Source organism: Fusarium falciforme, chromosome 2, assembly GCF_026873545.1.
Source record: "Fusarium falciforme chromosome 2, complete sequence".
NCBI lineage: Eukaryota > Fungi > Ascomycota > Sordariomycetes > Hypocreales > Nectriaceae > Fusarium > Fusarium falciforme.
Genome location: NC_070545.1, coordinates 2,348,419 through 2,368,616, shown reverse-complemented (window position 1 = coordinate 2,368,616; position 20,198 = coordinate 2,348,419). Strand labels below are relative to the sequence as shown.

The 20,198-nt window shown below is 50.6% G+C and overlaps 8 protein-coding genes and 1 pseudogene across 9 annotated transcripts, besides 1 other annotated feature; 6 read left to right on the top strand and 3 right to left on the bottom strand.

The window, feature by feature from the left end:
* Nucleotides 1-252: 252 nt before the first annotated feature.
* On the top strand, nucleotides 253-2,523 carry NCS54_00268700 (HET domain-containing protein; the record flags this gene model as incomplete). The annotated part of the gene is made up of 2 exons (XM_053148280.1): nucleotides 253-787; nucleotides 1,172-2,523. The coding sequence occupies 2 exons, from the start codon at nucleotides 253-255 to the stop codon at nucleotides 2,521-2,523; spliced, it is 1,887 nt and encodes a 628-aa protein (XP_053004255.1).
* Nucleotides 2,524-3,030: 507 nt separating this feature from the next.
* Nucleotides 3,031-4,025, top strand: NCS54_00268600 (Putative class ii aldolase protein; the record flags this gene model as incomplete). Its single annotated transcript, XM_053148279.1, has 2 exons — nucleotides 3,031-3,139; nucleotides 3,190-4,025. 2 exons carry the CDS (start codon nucleotides 3,031-3,033, stop codon nucleotides 4,023-4,025), a joined length of 945 nt encoding a protein of 314 aa, XP_053004254.1.
* Nucleotides 4,026-4,935: 910 nt separating this feature from the next.
* NCS54_00268500 (Hypothetical protein) lies at nucleotides 4,936-6,018 on the top strand (the record flags this gene model as incomplete). The annotated part of the gene is made up of 1 exon (XM_053148278.1): nucleotides 4,936-6,018. One exon carries the CDS (start codon nucleotides 4,936-4,938, stop codon nucleotides 6,016-6,018), a length of 1,083 nt encoding a protein of 360 aa, XP_053004253.1.
* A 575-nt stretch (nucleotides 6,019-6,593) lies between these two features.
* Nucleotides 6,594-7,551, top strand: NCS54_00268400 (Hypothetical protein; the record flags this gene model as incomplete). Its single annotated transcript, XM_053148277.1, has 2 exons — nucleotides 6,594-6,905; nucleotides 6,961-7,551. The coding sequence occupies 2 exons, from the start codon at nucleotides 6,594-6,596 to the stop codon at nucleotides 7,549-7,551; spliced, it is 903 nt and encodes a 300-aa protein (XP_053004252.1).
* Nucleotides 7,552-7,587: 36 nt separating this feature from the next.
* NCS54_00268300 (Hypothetical protein) lies at nucleotides 7,588-8,647 on the bottom strand (the record flags this gene model as incomplete). The annotated part of the gene is made up of 3 exons (XM_053148276.1): nucleotides 7,588-7,778; nucleotides 7,835-8,060; nucleotides 8,129-8,647. The coding sequence occupies 3 exons, from the start codon at nucleotides 8,645-8,647 to the stop codon at nucleotides 7,588-7,590; spliced, it is 936 nt and encodes a 311-aa protein (XP_053004251.1).
* A 1,966-nt stretch (nucleotides 8,648-10,613) lies between these two features.
* NCS54_00268200 (Hypothetical protein) lies at nucleotides 10,614-11,453 on the bottom strand (the record flags this gene model as incomplete). The annotated part of the gene is made up of 1 exon (XM_053148275.1): nucleotides 10,614-11,453. One exon carries the CDS (start codon nucleotides 11,451-11,453, stop codon nucleotides 10,614-10,616), a length of 840 nt encoding a protein of 279 aa, XP_053004250.1.
* Nucleotides 11,454-12,538: 1,085 nt separating this feature from the next.
* On the top strand, nucleotides 12,539-13,935 carry NCS54_00268100 (annotated as a pseudogene). The gene is made up of 8 exons: nucleotides 12,539-12,591; nucleotides 12,886-13,056; nucleotides 13,112-13,208; nucleotides 13,255-13,353; nucleotides 13,408-13,527; nucleotides 13,581-13,641; nucleotides 13,692-13,769; nucleotides 13,823-13,935.
* Nucleotides 12,539-13,935: a sequence feature.
* A 771-nt stretch (nucleotides 13,936-14,706) lies between these two features.
* NCS54_00268000 (Hypothetical protein) lies at nucleotides 14,707-15,839 on the bottom strand (the record flags this gene model as incomplete). The annotated part of the gene is made up of 2 exons (XM_053148274.1): nucleotides 14,707-15,293; nucleotides 15,344-15,839. 2 exons carry the CDS (start codon nucleotides 15,837-15,839, stop codon nucleotides 14,707-14,709), a joined length of 1,083 nt encoding a protein of 360 aa, XP_053004249.1.
* Nucleotides 15,840-17,413: 1,574 nt separating this feature from the next.
* NCS54_00267900 (Hypothetical protein) lies at nucleotides 17,414-18,680 on the top strand (the record flags this gene model as incomplete). Its single annotated transcript, XM_053148273.1, has 3 exons — nucleotides 17,414-17,596; nucleotides 17,641-18,199; nucleotides 18,247-18,680. 3 exons carry the CDS (start codon nucleotides 17,414-17,416, stop codon nucleotides 18,678-18,680), a joined length of 1,176 nt encoding a protein of 391 aa, XP_053004248.1.
* Nucleotides 18,681-20,198: the final 1,518 nt, after the last annotated feature.

The window sequence follows — 20,198 nt, the reverse complement described above, 5'->3', positions numbered from 1 at the left end:
GCCCGGACTCACAGTTTTTTCAGCTGAGGTACATTGATAAGACCACAAGATCACTGCTTAGTAACTTATCCTCAAACTCGATTCACACAATCTCAGCCGCATTTTTATTCGTGCATATGTACTTTTCAACTATTGGCTGAACTTGGCGTGAGGTTCATGACCCCTCACGACCATGAATTCACTCAACAAGGCAGCATAGTCAAGTTCGACGGAAGAAGAAACAATCATATTTTCTTAAAGACCTTGACGAAAATGGATCCTCAAAGACTTCCAGATGTTCTTAGATCACCGGCAGAGTGGCCTTGCGAAACATGTAAATCCCTGGTGCCCGACCGCAAAAAGACCGACGAGGCTACCTATATCCACACGACATATCGACGAGAAGATGTATACCCAGACTATCCTGGGCTTGCAGCCTCGGCTGCTAGTGGTTGCAAACTTTGCAACCTCTTCCGTCATGCTCTGATCTCAGTCGGGTCCTTGACCGCTTGGCGCAACGACGAGAACGACACGCACCCCTTCTGGGATCACGAAACTGGGCAAGATCTGTCTCTGAAGATGAATTGGGATCGAAGAATTGCCATAACAGCTACGCTTCACTTGATGCCTTTCAAGCCCATCCATGAATCGGATAGCTTCTCCCTTGAGGGCCAACCTCCGCAGTATAACGGGATGGTACACTCGCTGTGGCTAAAGTACGGCCCAGTAACACGTCCTTTGAGGAGCGAAACGGGTGCCGAATTTTGGTCTGGGTCTGTTCTTGAGATGTCCGTCTTTGATTCTCCCGGTAAGTCATCCTGATCTTCAGAGATAATAGCTGATAATGATTCGCTGCAAGATCTCGAGGCAGATGATGAGAGCTTTAGGAGGAGATTTCCTATTTTGGAAACTCTTTGCCAAGACACGACAAGAATGATGAAGGGTTGGATAGATGATTGCATTAACAACCATCCATCCTGCTATAGTCTGTTGGAGCCATGGGTACCGACCAGGCTGTTGGAGGTGTCTGCAACTGGCAACTCCTTCAAGATGCGACTTGTTGACACAACCAGTTCTGCTTTCAAAACAGAATCTCGATTTGCTGCACTCAGTCATATGTGGGGAGATATAGCTACATCACCTCCTTTACAGACGTTTCAGTCAAATCTTGAGCAGCTACGGCAGATTATAGAGCCGACCGACCTACCCAAGAACTTTGCTGATGCGGCACGAGTATGCATCCAACTCGGAATCCCATATCTTTGGATAGACTCACTCTGCATCATCCAAGACTCGGCCGATGATTGGAAGCGGGAGGCTGTCAAGATGCACCTCGTGTATCGCCACGCCGTAGTAACCATCGTCGCAACTTCAGCCACGTCAACACATGACGGATTCCTTGACCGCGACTTCGAAAAGACTCTGGCCGCAAAGGTTCACTACTCCCTTGACTATGGCCAAGATATTCCACCATCTGGGCATGGCCGGGATAGATATGTGGTCTTCTACCATCGTCAACACTATAAAGATTCGTTCCCTACATACGCAATCAACAATTCCAAGTGGAACACCAGGGCTTGGACAATGCAAGAGAGAAGCCTCTCGACGAGGCTCATACACTTTTGCCGCAACAAGATCTTCTTTGAATGCCGGTCCTGCATCAAGTCTGAAGAGAACGAACCAGCTGCCCACTATGCCCTGATGACCAGAATACTCTGGCCCAGAGATCCTTCGACATCCTGGGATACGCTTTATGAGTATTGGCAGTGGTGCCTGACGCAGTATTGCCCAAGAAACCTAACCAAGGGCAAAGACAAGCTCATCGCAATCCAAAGCGTGGCCGAGGAGATGATGAGTATCACCAAGTGGGAGTATATCAGATTTGCAGGCATGTGGAGGCACAAGATCAGCGAGGAGCTCTTTTGGATCTTTCCCTACGGAGAAGCTAGAAGGCCTGATGCCGCTCGTGCACCGAGTTGGTCATGGAGTGCGCTGGATGGACACGTCTCGTTCAATCCCCGAATCCTGCCAAAGGGGAAGCGAAGCGTACCAGAGCACCTGGCTCTCATCTTTGATGAGATAAAGGTGGATGTTATCGATGTGTACCCCTCGAGGGAACATACTCCCACTGGTGAGATACATGGTTATCTCGAGGTCAAAGCCTGGATGCGGCCTATCTCAACGGTTGTGAAGGCTAAGAGTGTTAATGATGACGAAGAATTTCTCCCGTTCAAACTTGTAGCTGGAGCTGACGGAGTCAGTCACGGCAGCGGAGAACAAGAGCATGTTTTCGCTCACGGGAGGTTGGATATAGACACGCCCAGAGGGAACACCAGGCTGCTCTATCTGCACATCAGCATTGATAAGCGCCTAACGGGCCTCATTCTTGAGCTCGGGCCAGAAGATACGACAATAACAGGAAAATCACTGGAAGCCTGGAGAAGAGTGGGCGTTGCCACTATCTTTGACGACCAAAGGGGATTCATTCTCTCAACGGATCTATTTGGGAACGGGACAGGGCGATCAAAGATCATCATGGTGTGATTTCACTTTTTTCTCATGTGCCAATTTGCTTATCTGAAAAGAATCTCTGAGGTACACAGGCTATGGAAGAATTGATTAGAGGGCGCTGCAGTTATTAGAAGGCGTTGTGATTAGAGAGGGTGCTCTTGTGGCCTCATGACATAGACTCGCCTCATACACTGCCTGTCACATCTGTCAGCGAGTGGCTGGCCTTTTCTTGGCATGTATCTGTACGCTAGTCTCTGCAATAGTTTGTTGATGTAAAATGTCGCAGTACTCTGATCTCGAGGTTGACAGTATTTCCATTGCGCCCGTTGCATGCTCGCCTTCCAATGTGGTACAGATTATTCGTTCTTAGAAGGCGCCCTAGCAAGATAAAGGGCCTTGGCTGGGCTATTTAAGATCTGTGGTATATCTAGATCTCAAGTAGACCCGTGCTGCCAAACCTCGCTTCGAACCAGGCATCTTGAGAATAACTGAGCCTTGATTCTCTCTCAACCCTCATTCTTTACTTATTATCACATTACAATGACTCCATCTGCAGAAATACTGGACGAGGCCCTGGAGGTGTCTCAAAGCACCAAATCAAAGGAAAAGACGCCCTTGGAGGCAATCTCCCATGGAAATGTCTTGCCAGGTATATCTAGCACCTTTGGAAAGCTCGATCAGAACTGATCAGTTCATCAGACATCCCAACCTTTCCAACATTCAAGGAGCACCGTAGGCACATATTGACTCATACGGCGGCCACCTTTCGATACTTTGCCCGTCAAAACTATGTCGAAGGCCAATCTGGCCACATCTCAGTCCGAGATCCTGAGTTTCCAAATTTGATGTGGATGAACCCTCTGAGTCGGCATTTCGGTATGCTCACGGCCGGAGATATGCTTTGCATCGATATTTCATCGGGTGAGATCGTTGGAGGAGCACCTAATCCGACAACTGGTGGAAGAACGGTCAACATGGCCGGGTACTACATCCACTCGGCAGTTCATCTTCGGCGACCAGATATACATGCCATTTGCCATGCACATGGGATTTCTGGAAGGGCCTGGTCAGTTTTCGGTCGCCCTCTAGACATGCTGACCCAGGATGTCTGCAACTTTCATGGAATTCTTGCCGTCTACGATGCCTACGACGGGATTGTCTTTGGGCCTCAAGAGGGCATCAACATCGCCGAGGCCCTGGGGTCAAGCAACAAGGCGGCAATTCTAATGAACCACGGCTTGCTCACATGCGGCGAGACGGTAGATGAGGCAGGCTTCATGTTTGGACTCCTGGAGCGGTCATGCGAGATCCAACTCCAAACCGAGGCCGCAGCGGCCAACGGCATACCCAAGAAGATCATTACGGACGAAGAGGCGGCCTACAACTTCAAGATGGCTTCTGAGAAGAATGCATTGTATAGGGAGGCCCAACCTGATATTGAGTTTGAATTTTTCTTGGCTGGCGGAGAAGAGGTTCTCGCAAGGGGGTTCAACAAGTTGACGTTGCCAAACGGTGTCGATTCTACGTCTAAATAAGTGTAGGGGAGCGAATAAACAAGTTACAGTGAGATAGAGCAGTGGGGAGGTGTCGAAGCCCGAGTTTGATGATGTGATACGGCTCTATGAAGTCAGTGGTTCAAGTATTGTGAATTATGCCTTCAGAGTGGTACATGACCTGGCCGATCTGCATCTCTTTCTGAGCTAACTACAAAGCTGGCTTCGAATGATCTCAACTCAGAACGGCAAAGGCGGTGAAGTGAGCCAAGAATTCAAAGAAGATATCACAATTGACAGGATGATACATCTTGATCAAACGAGCGGCCGAAGAGGACTATCCAACAGAACCACCTTGCAAGAAAAGCGTAGATCTATTATTTAATTTACCATTCTAGGAAACTTTTCGAGATCGAGATCAGCAGGGGCTAGTCACGTTGTCCAATTGACTCATCGACACTCCTGAGTCACATTTGTGATATGATCCCATTGTTGCATTGAGCCAATCGAGTTACCTTTCCCACACGCACCCAAGAGATTTCGAGGGAAGTTCGCGGCTCAAAAAAATGTTGCGATTGGTGCTTGGTTAACGATACCCACTGTAAGCAGTAGTTGTCAAACGCAGGGTGTTGGTTGATCTGGAGTTACCAGCGCCCAGTTGTCTAACGATTCTCCAATGTCGGAGTCATTCGACGAGAGGGGTAGTTGAGAGGCGGTGTGCTTTTACCCTTCCGTTCACTGCAGGGCTTGATGTAACCTGTTCAAGTTGGCTCGTCATTCAAAATAAGATAAAGATTCGACCTGGTCGTGTGTAAAAAGAATTCCCAAGGAGCAGTGCAGCACTACTTCGGGTCAATATGTTGCGCCTGAGCTGGGCAAGATCTCCTCATTTCATCTCGTGATATACCTAACGACTCTATCACGAATCTCTGCTCTTGACAGACACCCCGGCATGACTCGGACCACACAGATTGACCGTGATTGCGTCATCACTGACAGAGGCGGCATCATCGAAAACACTCATGGCGTTCACGTTGCCGTAACTGATGTTGAAGGCAACATCCTCTTCGCTGTCGGAAATCCTTCTCGAATTACCCATGTGCGGTCCGCCGCCAAGCCTGCCCAGGCAGTGGCCGTTATTGAGACTGGAGGCTTTGAAAAGTCTGGCTTTAACGACGCTGATCTCGCTCTTATGTGCGCATCCCACAACAGCCAGGATTTCCATGTCACTCGTGCTAGAGAGATGCTCGCTAAGATCAAGGCTGGGGAAGAGTATCTTCGATGCGGCGGTCACCCCTCAGTTCTTGAGGACTTGAACCGGGCTTGGATCAAGGCCGACTTTGAGCCCACTGGCATTCATAACAATTGCAGTGGCAAGCACGTTGCCATGATGGCTGGTGCCCAGGGTCTCGGTGCTGATATCTTGGATTATCACCTGCCAGACCATCCCATGCAGCTCCAGGTCAAGAAGGTTGTGGAGGAACTCTCTCTTGACCCTAAGAATGTCGAATGGGGCATTGACGGGTGTAATCTTCCTGCGCCGGCCTTTCCGCTTTTCTACATGGCACGCATGTATGCCCTCTTTGCAGAAGCTGCCGACGAGGTTGAGAAGCATGTTTCATCGACGACGCAGAGAACTCGAAACCTCGCACGCACTTTCAACGCCATGACACGATATCCTGAACTTGTCGGAGGAACGGGACGTTTCTGCACTGAGCTCATGAGTAGCTACCAGGGACAATTGTTTGGCAAAGTCGGCGCTGATGCGTGCTATGGAGTGGGTATTCGTGAGTCTGAAGATACTCGGCGTCTCGGTGCCAAGGGCGCGGTTGGAATTTCCTTCAAGATCGAGGATGGCAATCTCGAGATTCTATATGCGGTCGTGCCCGAGGTTCTTAAGCAGCTGAAGATTGGGACGCTAGAGGAAAGGAGCAAACTCGATGCTTTCCATTATCTGAAGAGGAGGAACAGCATGAATGTCGTGACCGGGTCGGTCTCTTTCAACTTTCAGGTTCATCCGCTCGAGTCAAAGTAGGTGGGCATTTTCCTCACCCGCCTGCTAGAACGACGAGTTTAAGCCATAGCTAGGCAGAAGGAAGAGTTCAGTTGACTATGTTTGGGGTTGTCCCGACTTGGACCTCAATCCGAAGGAGATAGCTAGGGTCGGTGCAGCATTATTCCATTCCGTGCCTCCAGGCCCAATCGCGTAATCATCGTGACATGTGCCTTCTCATCGCGCTAATCTTGCTTCCATTTACAACTTCATTCTCTTTCTTCGTAATGCGATCCAAACTCTCGACGAGGCGGAAATCATGCAACGCGTGTGTGGCATCGAAGCGACGCTGTGACCTGGGCCTGCCCTGTTGTGGACGATGCATTTCCCGAGGAGTTAATTGCGTGTATCCTTGGGGAGCCCCCGAACCCCATCGTTCACCTAACAATGAGAGCGGTGATAGTTCACTGTCATTGGTTCCGGTTGACAATGCCTTCTTAGACACTGGCCTCCCATACCAAGACACGTCTTGGATCGAAACTCCTGACGCTACCAACTACATGCTTTTCTCTACCAACTCTACGCCTTCTATTCCTCCGCCTTTATCACCTGCCATGATGTCTCTTCTCAGCGATATCATTGGACATGGGGGGATTCTGTCACCGCTGGACCTGGGAATCACGCCTGCAACAAACAGCACTTCACAGCAAACGCCAATCATCGATGACCCCAACGAAGGAACTATCACAACAGGCAGCAGGTTTCAAGCCCGCTCCGAGTATGCAGGAAGACGTCTCGCTGCACAAGCCTGCGCACTAGCAGAGGCCGGCCACACTGCCTTTATTCACCATACTCAAGTCGGGGCTTCTACTGTCCTCCAGGATGCGCTCGCCGCGAGTGCTTTGCACGCCATGCGTAACCCGGCCAATGTAGCAATCGTAAAGACTGAGATTGCACGGCGAGTATCACTGTTGGTTGATGCAGTTGAAGCTGCCTTGGCCTGCAATCCTCCGATGGAACTCGATCTACTCCCTCCTGTGCAAGCACTTCTCATCTACCAATGCATACGGCTCTTTTCAACCAGCGACATCACCCAACAGGCCCAGGCAGAGCGTGACGGAGCTCGGTTATCAGCATGGGGCGGACAAGTTGAGGCAAACAATCAGCCCTTTTGGGCCAGTCAAAGAATGGGCAGACTGGATACGGCAGGAAAGCGTGAGACGGACGGCAGTGTTTGCCGAAACCATCTCGGGTGTATACACCTTTTTGAAGCTTGGTTGGGATTGCGAAGGGAGAGTATCCCAGCTTGGTTTCACGGCCCAGGCTACTCTATGGGAGGCCAGATCAGCGGCCGAGTGGCGGGAAATATGGAAAACGTCCAGGCGGCTTGAGCTCACCATGTCCACCTTTGGTCATGACACGCAAGGTGCCGACCCTGAAGACTTTGACGAGCTAGGCAGGGTTATTTGCGCCACCTATCGTGGTTTGGACGCCTTGGAGGAGTGGTTTGGTGGAGACAAGGCAACACTCAAGAGATGGGGGCTGAGGGAGGACAGATCCCTTCCGGCTTATTAGACGGCATCTGCATCGAGTGCAACACTACACGACTATTCACAGTATTTCCTTGGGCGTTTCAAGGCCATGGACCCCAATTCTCAGAAACTTCTCATCACTCTCGAGCCGCTTTCTAATCTCGCCCGAGGCGAGCTCCTCGACATCCCAACGGGCCCAGATGAAGCGGCCATGCAAGAAGGCGGCCTCCTCGGAAGCGGTCCACACGGCAACAGACGCAGGAAGGCTGACTTTGAGTGGAACGTTAGCTCTCAGCTGAATTCCAGTTCACGGGGCATCTACTTACTATCGTCCCATGGGAGAGAGGTCTCGTCCAGTCCCAAAGCCATGGCGCCTGGGGTCAGGAGCGCCCCAGGGTGGAAGCTCACGATCTGAATATCCGACGCCTTCCATTCCCTGGCCATCTGCTGGAGCAGGAGAGTAGCCGAGTTCTTGGTGAGAGAGTAGCTTGGTGCGTATGACGCCGCCGGAAAGTCGTGGATGGCCGAGGTTGAAACGTTGACGATGTACCTCTGAAGGTATTTGCGTTAATCGAAGCAATAAACTTGTGGAGAAAGGGCTTAGTTGTCAGGTAACTTACCTTGCCTCCTTGGCTTTTGGCGTTCTGGTGCAGTCGCTCACAGAATTGATGGTACGACCGAACGTTGACCTCAAATTCCTGCCAGACTTTCTTCCAGCCAAGGCTCTCGATGGGACCAAACTGACCAGTCATTGCGGCATTCAACACAATGACGTCGATCTTGACTCCATCTGCCTCGAGATCGTCCCAGAGCTTATCGATGCTCTCAGAGTCGGCGAGCTGGCAGGCCCTGCCCTCGAAGACGGTGCCGGAACCTTGTTTCTGCATATTGAGCTGCTCCGCCGCCGAGCCAACCTTGGCCTCGTCTCTACCTACAATGATGACCTTATCTGCACCAGCCTCGCCGAATGCGCGGGCGATTGCAAAGCCGATGCCGCCGCTGCCACCCGTGATGAGGACAGTCTTGCCAGCCTGAGACAGGGATGGTTTGGAGGGAGAGATGGCAGGGTAAGATGTCTTGTGTGAGGTTTTGGTGATGTCGAAAGCGCGGTAGCCGACGGGCTCCTGGTTGTTGGACATGCTGGGCGAGTGGAGAGATACAAGGGGGGGTCAAGTAATGTGTAGATGATGTGAGGGTGGTTTGGAACTGGTGCTCGCTCTCAACGCCAGAACCGGGACCTTTTATAGTTGAACTCCTCTACTAAGCATTGATTACAATATTCTACAGTGGCAACATCAATCACGCGGTCCATTGTGCACGTTCCCATGTTGGTTTGGCGTCTTTGCGGAATTCCGCAGTGTCGGCCTCAACTCGCCACGACACAGGTTCGTCATGTTCGGAGTGCGGAGACGGACAGCGGAAATCCGCAATAGCTCAGGATGAATATTAAAGCGAGATTGCTCTGTAGATTTGTTTATTGGGGTTATAAGAGAATGGGTGTGCCTGTCTCAAGGCCGCCGCACGCCTGTTGTCAGGGATTTACCTTTCAACCCGCAGAGTCTAAACATCATTTGGTAGCCAAAATTTCTCTAGATACATAGATATCCTCCGTACTGATGTCATATTCGCTCTTTTTTTCGTGTTTCCCCGTAGGCTCCCTTTTTCCTCAGGTCATCTACCAACACGAGAAGTTCGAAGGTGCACGAGAGCTGGCCATCTACGGTACAGCACGTGTCGATTATGCCCCAGCTTTGCTCTCTACTCGAATAAACAAGCGAGTATAGAGCCTCATCAAGTATGACATGGAGGCACCGCCAAGTTCACAGTGACATGTCAAGAAGCAAAAGCGTGTCATCACCTCAGCCACAGCGTAACCCGCACCTCTTTCGACCTTGGGCGCTTCTCAACAGAATAACCAGTCGAAAGCGGGGGTCTAGAATAAAAGGTCGTCTACTCTCCCCTATTGACAACAGATAGCTGTCCAACTCAATCACTGATGACCCCTCGAGTATTCTACCACCTTCCCCCCCTCCTTTATCTCATCTGTTAACCATCTTGCGAAACGTTGCAGCATGGCTTCAGGATACGATACACCAGTTTGGCTTCCTTTCGAGCCACTGGCATCCAATGACAGCGAGCGCATCTTCAATTGGGAGATCAAGTCAGAACACATGCCAGAGCACTACATGGGCAACGCACATGCTTTGGAACCCTGGCGGATGGAACTTCGGTTCATGCTTGCTGATATCGAGCGGCAGCTCAGGGGTCGCGGCGGCATCAAGGAGTGGTCTTCCTGCTATGTTCCGGATCTCGAGGGCCCTCAGATCAAATCCATTGACGACGGTTGGGTTCGCACTTTTACGTTCTCAGAGTACATGACAGGAAGTTATGGAACACGGCTCACGGGAGACTGGCTCGTCACGGCCAAGGTGTGGAGCAACAACTACGATGACCTGTTTAGCTTTGACGTAAGGCGTAATGCAAGCATGAACACAATTTATCGGTATGACGACCCTCCCATTCACCCAATCATGACAACACTCTAACATTTCGACTACTATAGCCTTTCAGGCCGGGAAAAGCTCATGAGTTTGGTTAACCAAACTCGGTGGCAGCACTTTTACCCGGTGGAGAGTCGACCAGTACGACAGATCGAAGTAGACCCAATCAGCCCAGATTACAGCAACTTGATTCCTCGGATACTCGAATCTATGGGTCGTCCGGTCTACAATCTCGTTCAAGCAAGAGATGAGATGCTACGTAGTCTCATGGATAACGATGCCAGATCCCTGTTCCCGGTCTGTCCTGATAGTGAAAGAGGCCATGACAGCTATGAGGAGCACGCATGGGGCTCTGTACCTTTCTCCCAGAACTCGCGTGTGGATCTGAATGACCACCTTGAGAGACTGAGTTTGGGTTGATTGGTGGTGGTGATGTTGCGCGGCATTGGGTTTGATGTTGACGTGGTGTTGAGAATCATTCTTTCTATGATACTGGGCAATTCACTCTATTTGTCAACTATTTTCAGTTTCTTCTCTGCTCACGCGCCAAGCTCAATCAAAAGATATAGTACATGGAAAGCACAGCCAACCGTCAAAAAATTTGCTACGCAAGAAAAAGACACTCTTCTCCATCATCGTTAATGAACAACATGGCCTCGTCAGAAAAGCCATCATCAAATCCAACATCAACGCTCTCCAGCTCAGCACTATCAACACCAACCACAAAAGCCTCAGCTCTTGCACCCAAGTCGATCCCCAGAGGAGCCTCAGCTCCCCCATACATGGCATCTCCAACCCTCGTCTTGTAGTCTCTCTTTCGGTAGAGAATCTCCCTGACGCGGTACGCAAACACAAAGTCTGACGACTCTCCGTAGCTCACGCCGCTGTATTCGTTTCGTGAGGCGTCCAAGTAGGGTCCCCCTTCTGCGTCAACTCCTTGGGAAGCACCGCTGGCACCAACCCGGCCTCTGACGCCGACAGTTCTCGAAGAGAATATGGTTCCGACGGCACCACGAGCAACCTTGACCCCCGTGATCATGTAGAGACGTTCCCCCTTCTTAATAGCATCTCCTGCCACGGTCTCAATGCTCGCCTTCAGGTATTCTGGTGTCGGCTCGATGGAATAAGTGTCTAGCCTCTCAAAGGTGTGAGCCATGTCGTCGGCATTGTTCCAGTTGAAATTGGCCTGCGCAGTCACTCCCACAACTTGAAGGAACTTTGCCCAGACGCCAACTGACCCGCACGTCGAGCGGCCCTTGCCAATGAACCACGGTGCCTTGTACGTATGGTTGGTTTCCATCTCACGAGGGATGGCCAGAGGTTGTCCGCAGAAGGAGCCGGGGTCTCGAGGATTTCGCCAGATGTGGCCGAGACGAATTGCCTTGCCCGGCTCATAATCTAGGTTTGGTGCTCGTATGTATGCCGAAAGCTCCTTATTACCCATGTTGATTCCGATTCTAGCAAAGAATAATGTGGATTGTAGTGGAGGCGATGGACCCAAGTGAGAGATCAAGGAGATCATTTCAATCACGCATTTATACCCGTACTTGAGAAGCTGGGCTCATATTTGAAGGTTCACGGAGGCCTCACCTCGCTCACTAGTGAGCCACTGAGCGGGATGGCTGAAAGCCAACCAATCAGTGCCAGACCAAGACATATCGGTTGAGGCTGTGACCAAGCGAGGCAGAGGCTTGGCCTATGTCTAACCCGAATCCGGTTTTCTTAGGCGTTAACCTTTTTGTTTTCCAGTCATTGAGATACAAGCTATTTTGAGCTGGAGTTCTCCAGCGAGAACTCAAAGCGTTGTAGGCAGCCATAACTATAAGGGATGCTGCTGAACCCAGTTTTGGGCTTACTACTAAGCCAGCTGTCGAGTACATGGTTGATTGGGACCAAAAGAACACGGATGGGCTTCTCGTTTGAGTGAGTAAAATTGACAAGTATTGAGTCGGTGCAGCCTAAGATAAGACTAAGTAACCAAGCGTTTTTGTATTGATGTCTGCTAGCCCTGGCCATCTACAGGTTGGAAGTTGTCTAGGAATTGGCCATGTCGATTAATGATTGCCCAATGCCCCTAGCTTTGCAAAGATGGCAAATTTGAGGGTTCCCAGATAACTTTAATACTTGGTAGCTGTTCACGAAGCAAAGCGATATGATCCAGACTGACAAACTAGCCAGTTTTGGCTCACAGAATCAGCCTCGCCAGGTCCGTCCCAGACATAGCACCACCCGTGCCACCTGCATTCAGCTACTTTTAGCCAACTACATACACCGACTTGAGCATCATGACACGCGGGTCAAGAAATAACTTAAGATACCGGAACGGCAGAGAGTATGCATTAACTCATGTAAGATTTCGTAAATAATTTTATAAGAATATAATAAGCTATTAAGCAATATATCATAATAATAATAATAATACTTTAGAGCCCTCTTATCTATTTTTTCTTTTCTTTTCTTAACTATCCTTCGAGAAGGATAAGCTAACGTGTTTGTGGATGTGAACCGAACTCAGCCCCAGATCGATAGTCCAGTCGCACTAAGCCGCCTCTAGTTCGCCGCGCGGCCGTCTTCTATACGAGGTAAGTCAATCTGCACGTCTTCAATATATAGGCTTCTAGACTCCAGCTCTCGTGGATCAAGTCGTGTGCGATGGTCAGCTGAAGACAGGCAGTCCGCAATAGCGCCGCTTCTATTACCCTATTTAGCTGCTCTATGCCCAGCATTTAGCTGGAAATAATAGGCTAGACTTTTCTGCATGAACCATGAGAGTTGCCACCATTTAGAGTTAGGAGCGGGAGGTCGCGCTTTTATAGTAAGAAGCAAGTTTCCGGCTGCTTTCGCAAACATCAACTTTCTGTGCCACTACCATCCAGTCTGAACTACCGAAATCACAAAATCAGCAACATGGGCCAGGCCATTACAACAGTTCGCTCTTCCATCAAGCTGGCCGACGAAGAGGCAAGGGCAAAGGCGGAGCAAGACCTCGATGTGCTTAATCAGTTGTGCAGTTCGAGTCTGAACGAATTTGAAGCAAAGCTTGAAGCGTAAGTACTGAGATCCGCCCCAGCCAAACAACAGCAAAGCGCTCAATCCTCGCAGAAAGTTCCTGAATCCGGATGCGACTCAAAAGGTAGATGTGCCTGGCATCCGAGCCCTTCGAAAGACGAGGTACCACAACTTGATAGTCAAGGATGAGGTATGCGACCAACCATGCGATCCTTTCCATAAAGTGCTAATGGAAGGTCAAGCCCAACAAGAGCATCGGCGATGCCTTCGATGACTTCTTCAGCACCGGGACTGGGGGTCCCAGCACTGGAGACGCCGTCAAGGAGGGCTTCAAGGTTCGTTCATCTTCATGTTCCTTGGACGTACACGCAAATCACTCACTAGCTTAGCAGAAAGTCGTCACCTCTGCTCTAGGGCCTTTTATGGAAAGGACAGATGTCGGCCAGCACAAGGAGGACAAGTATTTCATCTATGTGATGCACAATGCGGTCATACGTCTCGATGTCATGGTATGCCATATTTTTTGCCGCGAAAAGTGAGGACGAATGCTCACAAACGTTAGCTATGGCGCTGGAACTTTGCCGGCAAGGGCTTCAGCGATAAGTACGAAAGCGCCCTGGGCTGTGAGTCTCTCTCCCTTACGCAAATCCTATTACATCACTAACTCTTCCAGATCTTATTTGCACATCCGTAGTGGATGTATCCGCGTTGAAGACCAGTGAATTTCTCTTCTTGATCAGCGAATACGCTGGTGAGTCAACATGTCACTTTTGAATGCCATTAACGCCATACTGAGGATCGCAGGTGACCAAGAAGAAGAAGTCGTCAAGTATACCCAGAAGATGCAGCAAATCTATGACGCTGCCCGTCGAATGAAACTTAACCAAGCTTCCAGAGAGAGACGGGATGATGAGTAGCATGGGGTTGGGGCTTGATAGTCAAGACAGATGATAGGCAAACGGTGGTCAAGCATGGAGCAGGAACATGTGTGCCTAGCAAGGGGAATCCAGAACCATCTTGAGAACATCTTCATCAGTACGCCGATATTGATCTGATGTCTTGATTGTTACAATGTCTACGATCTTGTGGCTCAGTTAACCCATCAAGGACCGGGCTTCAACTATAATAAAGAACACACCGTCAACACATCATAGCATCATATCCGTTACAATGTCTACAGATTTCAGACGAACCGACTCTTGAAACAACATCAGCGCCACTACGCAGCAAGTCAGGCCTATCGTTCAAACTTCGTATACAAGATAAAAGGGTTCCATAGAAGGAATTATTCCTTGTAAGAATACTAGTACAGGTGGTAAATAGTCTTTCGTACGTAGCTTTCATCCATGTCCAGACCCCTGTCAGCCAGGATACTCAGCGCAACGTCAGCACCATGTCGGCCCGTCTGTGTATGTGCCCATGTGGCTCTACTTACCCTTTGCAGAATGTGAAACTCCTAATAGAGAGGGGCGACAATAGTTACCCGAATGAGCTAAGCCTATCTCATTGAGTGCTGTACACCTGAGGTTCAAGGTACTCACTATCGATACTTGACAATGAATCACAAATAGTTCCATAAAGACGATTGTGTGAAAATCATAAATGAATAGGCATGCTTGATACGAATGCTATTTACATCTCTTCGCTCTCATACATTATGGAACTCCACAAGGCACCCTTTCCCTCACTCAAGACTCCGGCTTAGGCTCCGGCTTGGGCTGGTTCAGAATAACATCAATAACCTTGTGGTCATCATAAGTGGCAACAGTCCTCTCGCACAGGGTTTCAATACGCTCCTTGCTCTGCAGACCATCCGGGCAGATGAGCCAGATGACGTTTGTCATGAAGGAGCGTCGGTACTCGATCATGACCTCGGGGTCGTTGTGGCGGTCAAACTTGGGTCCGCCGAGACGGTGCAGCGTCTCAAGGTAGTGATCGAGGATCTCCATCTCGTGAGCTCGGCGGTCCTCGACGCTCAGCATGGCCGTCATGTGGTAGACGACATCATGGAAGCAGGAGCCGAAGTGGAAGGCAGACCAGTCCAGGAAGCCGATTTTACCATCAGCCGTGAAGTAAATATTTCCAATGTGCGTGTCTCCGTGGAGAAGGGTCCTGAACCGGGGGTTACGCTCAGCGTAGTACCGATCAAGAGCCTCGTTGCACCGTGTTCCGTCCATGAGGTACTCGGGCAGCTGAGGACGACCAGGCCTGCGGACGACTTCATCCCAGGGAACGCACATGAACTTCATGGCTGGGTCATAGTTATTCCAGATCCCTATCTCCACGTGAGACATCTAATCGGGACAGAAGAGGGGGGGTTCTTACAGGGGTGATCGTCCTGGCTCTGACCCCAGTACTGCGCGTGAAGACCAGCCAGCTGCTCAACACCATTCTTCACCTGCTCGACCGAGTACGCCGCAACCTCTGGGGGAAAGGTGCAACCCTCGCTCGCCAGGTCATTCATGATGGCGATGCCCTGCTTCTCACTCGTGCCGCTCCACCACCCCTTGGGGAACAGCATATGGTGAACGGACGGAGCAACCTTTGTGAAGAAGTCGGCCTCGCGCTGGGCCAGGCTGACGGTCCAAGGCTGGGCTTCGATCATCTTGGGATCGAAGACGCCCTTGACACAGACATGCGTCGGCCTCTCCTCGCTGCTCTCATGTTTGTACGTGATGGTGTAGAACAGCTTGGATGCTGTGCCCCAGATGTTGCGAGTGTTCTCCACAGATTTGACCTCGTGACCGAGCTTGGCTCCGAACCATTCGGCCGTGAGGTCTGAAGGAAGGGCGGGGAGCTGCTCGTTCTCTGTTGTAGACATACTGTGCGTGTCTTTTTTTCTGGTGGTGTTTGTTTGCTGGATGGGATGATGAAGGTGACAGTGACCGAGAATTAGCGAGCAGCTTCCAAACCAAAATTCTTGTCTATTTAAACACGCATCTCGCTTGGGGCATGATCAGCTTGTATCCTGGTTTGGAGCTAGGAGCAGATAATAAAACTTGAGGCCATGATCCAATGCTGGCCACGAAACAATACGTCGTAGTTGATGCAACCAGCCAAACTCCACCAGCAAAAGGGGGTTGGGAATCTCACACACTGTGACGACTTTCTAACATGACTCGACCCATGTAGCCTCCACAATATGTAAGACGAACGGGTGGATATCTAGGTATTGACGAGCCTATGGGGGGATCCTATGCGGGCTCGCCTGCTTGGTAGCTGTCAAACCATTGCGTGGTAAATGCAGGCACGAGACCACAGCGTTGCTGACCCAATGAGAAACGATCCTAGTGCCCAGGGTATGCGGTTTCAATGCAACCTGGACCCTAGTTAGCAATGCTATGGTCCGCATAGCAAGGGTCCTACGACTTGTCAGAGCACTCAAGGGGCTCTCAGGTAGCATTCGGTAGTTTCATCGCCCACCGACTACTCTTCCCACAGGGGCAAATCCCAGTCTCGCATTTCTTGCCTGTTGTCTGCATTCGACTATTCTCGCCTAAGTGTGTCGTTCATGCGGCTGTCGCCAAGGGAGTCCCAAGTCATGAGCTGACCACATTGTCGGGTGTGCCAAACATGTTTAGCCAACAGCCGCAATGAACAGCAGCATATCATGGCGTTTCTTGTAGCTTTCCATTGGCCTGAAACTCTTGGCAGTCCGTCCGGTAGTTAAGAGGGAATACCAAGAGTCCCATTGATCATCCCTACGGACCGGCTCGCCCGGCCCGTTCCCAGCCCTAGGTCGTATGACCAACGCGATGAAGAGTTTTCTCCGAGGACATGCAGGGATCTAGACGATTCGAGTGGGTGTCGTACCCGACCCGTTTGGTGGCTACTGCGAGATAGACTAGGACGATGCCTTGGGAAAGAGTGGGATACCATATCCTTGGGGGTTCGCGGTGAAGCGCCGAAACGACCGTGATACCTCGGCTGAAAGACTCTGCAGCCCCCCTAATAACAAGGTTTTCCCATGAGGAAAGGATTTACAATGAGGGTATTCACCTGAGCCCGGGTGACCCAAAGAGGCGCAACAAGGGTCCTCTGGCGGACTCGTCGGGATCCCCTTTGGGCCCGCCAATGCAAGCCCTCTGCATGTTTTCCCCAGTCAAAATGGTGCCGGCCAGACCAGACGGGAATAAGCCTCAAACATTGTTAACTCTTGGCCGTTAAGATCTTGGGTCTCAGTACTACACTTCGAACCTCGTTCGTCCCGCCGCCACCACCGAGCGGAAAGTAACGTTGGGAGAAGAAACAGGTAATGATTTACACTCTTTGCCATTAGGTCGAATCCCTGTGGGTGACCGCTCGAGAAGATAGAGAAGTAGTCGATTCCCCTAGAGAATCTTTTTTTCGTTTCTTTTTGGGTGCTTACTTTTGGGCGTGGATCAAAGAGTAATCATGGCCAAGGACCTAACCACGACAGTCTATGAGCCCATCCAGCCTGAGGGCTTGGCTCTTGTTCTGTTGGTGGTGACCATCGTCTTTACTATTCTCTCGATCCTCATTGCGGGCCTGCGTTTTTGGGTCCGTATCTCACTAAACGCCTTTGCTGTCGAAGATTGGTTGATGCTTGCTGGCCTGGTAAGTCTTGAAGAACTCTGGCTTGAATTCAACTGACCCTTCAGATCCTCAACATTGCGCACAATGCCTCGGTCATCGTTCTCGCATACAGCGGCATCGGGTCCCGCGACGATGTCATCACCGTCGGCATGCAGTACAAGATAGGTCTTTGGACCATCATCTGGCAGTTCATCTACGTCCTCGACGGCGCAATCATCAAGTCGAGCATCATCTGGACCCTCCTCCGACTCGCCAAGGACCTCAACAAGATCTACACCAAGATCCTATGGGGCCTCTTCGGCTTCAGCTGGATCGTCTGGCAGATCTCGTGGCCTGTGGCCATCTTCCAATGCAAGCCCGTCGCGGCGGCATGGGGCGAGCCAGGAGACTGCACCTCTGGACAGACAGTCATCTTGAGGGTGTCATACTTCGTCTCGGCTTCCAACATCTTTACCGATATCAGCACCGCGCTGGTGCCCATGTTTCTGCTTCGCCGCCTCCAGATGCCCAAGAGGACCAAGCTCATGACCATGGGCGTCCTGTCACTGGGTGTCTTTGCATCAGTGGCCACTACCATTCGTATCACTTATACTTGGGCGTATACCGCACCCTCTGGAAGATTCTGTACGTTTCATCGCCCCCAATTAGAAACAAAACTAACAATGCTTCAGACGAAATTGGAAAGATCGTCTTGCTTACAGTCCTCGAATGCGACCTCGGTATCATCGCCGGCTCCATGCCCATGCTGCGTCGTCTCATCCGCAACCTCGCCCCCTCGTACGGTTCAAAAGACAAAACCCCCGGACGATCTGGCGACGTCAACCTAGTCACCATCGGCGGCACATCCGGTCGACGAACCCACGTGAAGCTTTCGAATGGTGGCGCCAGCAGGAACGACGACCATGAAAACCACTTTCAAGACAAGGAGAGCAACGATGACGACGAGTCGACCCGCCGTATGATACATATTACCCGCGAGGTCGAGCAGGATAGCATATCGGGACAGAATTTGCCTCGTAATCATCAGGTGGACGTGGAGATCTCTGGGGGCGACAGACAACCGCCAAAGTCGGACCCCGGCTCGGCACGGAGTTGGAGACACTAGATGCAAATAAGATTCTAGTAGCAAGCTACGAGAGTTGAAGAAGAGATGTAATTGTACTGATAGAAAAGATATTGGTGCTTTTTCACATGGAACATAAAAGGGGAAAGGGCTTAATAGGCAATCTAAATCAGGGGGCACTCTGGTAGTCCAGGTCACGAATGTAATACGAATAAATGGCAATCTACAAGTTCTCGTATCGCAAATACACTGATCAAGCCTAAATAAAACGAATATACCCAGTTAATAACAAGATTTGCGTAATTTGGCGATGAAGCTGAAGGATGTGCAGCATATTCGACCAACGGCCACACCATGCAGTCGGAGGTATCCAATTGCTGGCCCAAGGCAATATGGAAGGGCCGATATTTTGCCAATCTTTGAAACAAGTTTCATTGCAGACTTGAAACCTTTTTTCAAGATGATCGCCGATATTCCCAGCTCGGCAATCGCTGCCAAGGCCTTGGGACTCATACTCGTTGTTGGTGAGGGTTCTCTCGCAGTAAGCGGGTCACAAGAGCAACATAGTTGCTCGATACGGTGTTTATATGAGAGAAACTTCAACTCAACATAACACCGTATCATACCTGTCGTTCCGGTAGTCGTAGGGGAACTAAGGTCTTGGACATGACACTTGGTGTTGAGCACTCATCGAGCTGTGCTTGATTCTCCCCGAAAACAGGCCCAAGACACAAGTTTAAATATCTATCAACCACTAGAGATCCAGACCCTCGACTTCAGTCTCACAACTCTTAAGCCGTCGTTATCCTTCAATAGTAGGCATGTTATCTCTGTCAGGCTGCTCTGATGCCCAACTGGGTCTCTTTTGGCCTCATCGTCCAACGGAATGTTGGCTTTGCATGACTATTAGTCACTCGCGCAATTGGGAGAGGCGGCTTGGAGCGGCTTTACGAGCAAGGGCTGCATCTCGAAAGCTTGGCGGCTTGGGTTGCACGAGCCAGGGGCCGAATGTGATTGGCGACGATGTGAACCTATGTAGGTATACTACAAAGTCTCTCTCAGAGATTCTCTGAGAGCCAAGATGCAAAGTTCAAGCCAAAGATGAGCACTCTGGCCTTTTTATAATGTCATCAAGTGCCCGATTCCTCCCGATCTCGGCACCAAAACCCGATGAAGCCAAAAAGGGCAAAAAGAATGAGCACCAGCTTTTCTCCACAGGATGCGCCCCCCATTCCCATACCCCGGAAGGGCAACGGGAACCGGGGCGTCTAGACCAGAGTGGGTATGGGGTTGGCAACAAACCCCAAGTTTCTCTTTGTCAGTCAAAATTGCACCCCAACAGAAGCCTAGATCACGAACATGTGAGGAAATCGACAAATTTTTTGATCGAGAGCGGTGTAATGCAGCAAGTTGCCACTCCTTTCGAATCTGACCCGTCCAATCAACGGGCCTCCTAGCCTCCCGAAGGCCGGTCTCGGCTGCCAAACCCGATCCCTGTGTTTGTCTCGCGGGGACTAGAAGCGCGGGGGCTCCAGTTCGGGTTATTATTTTGCTAGCTCT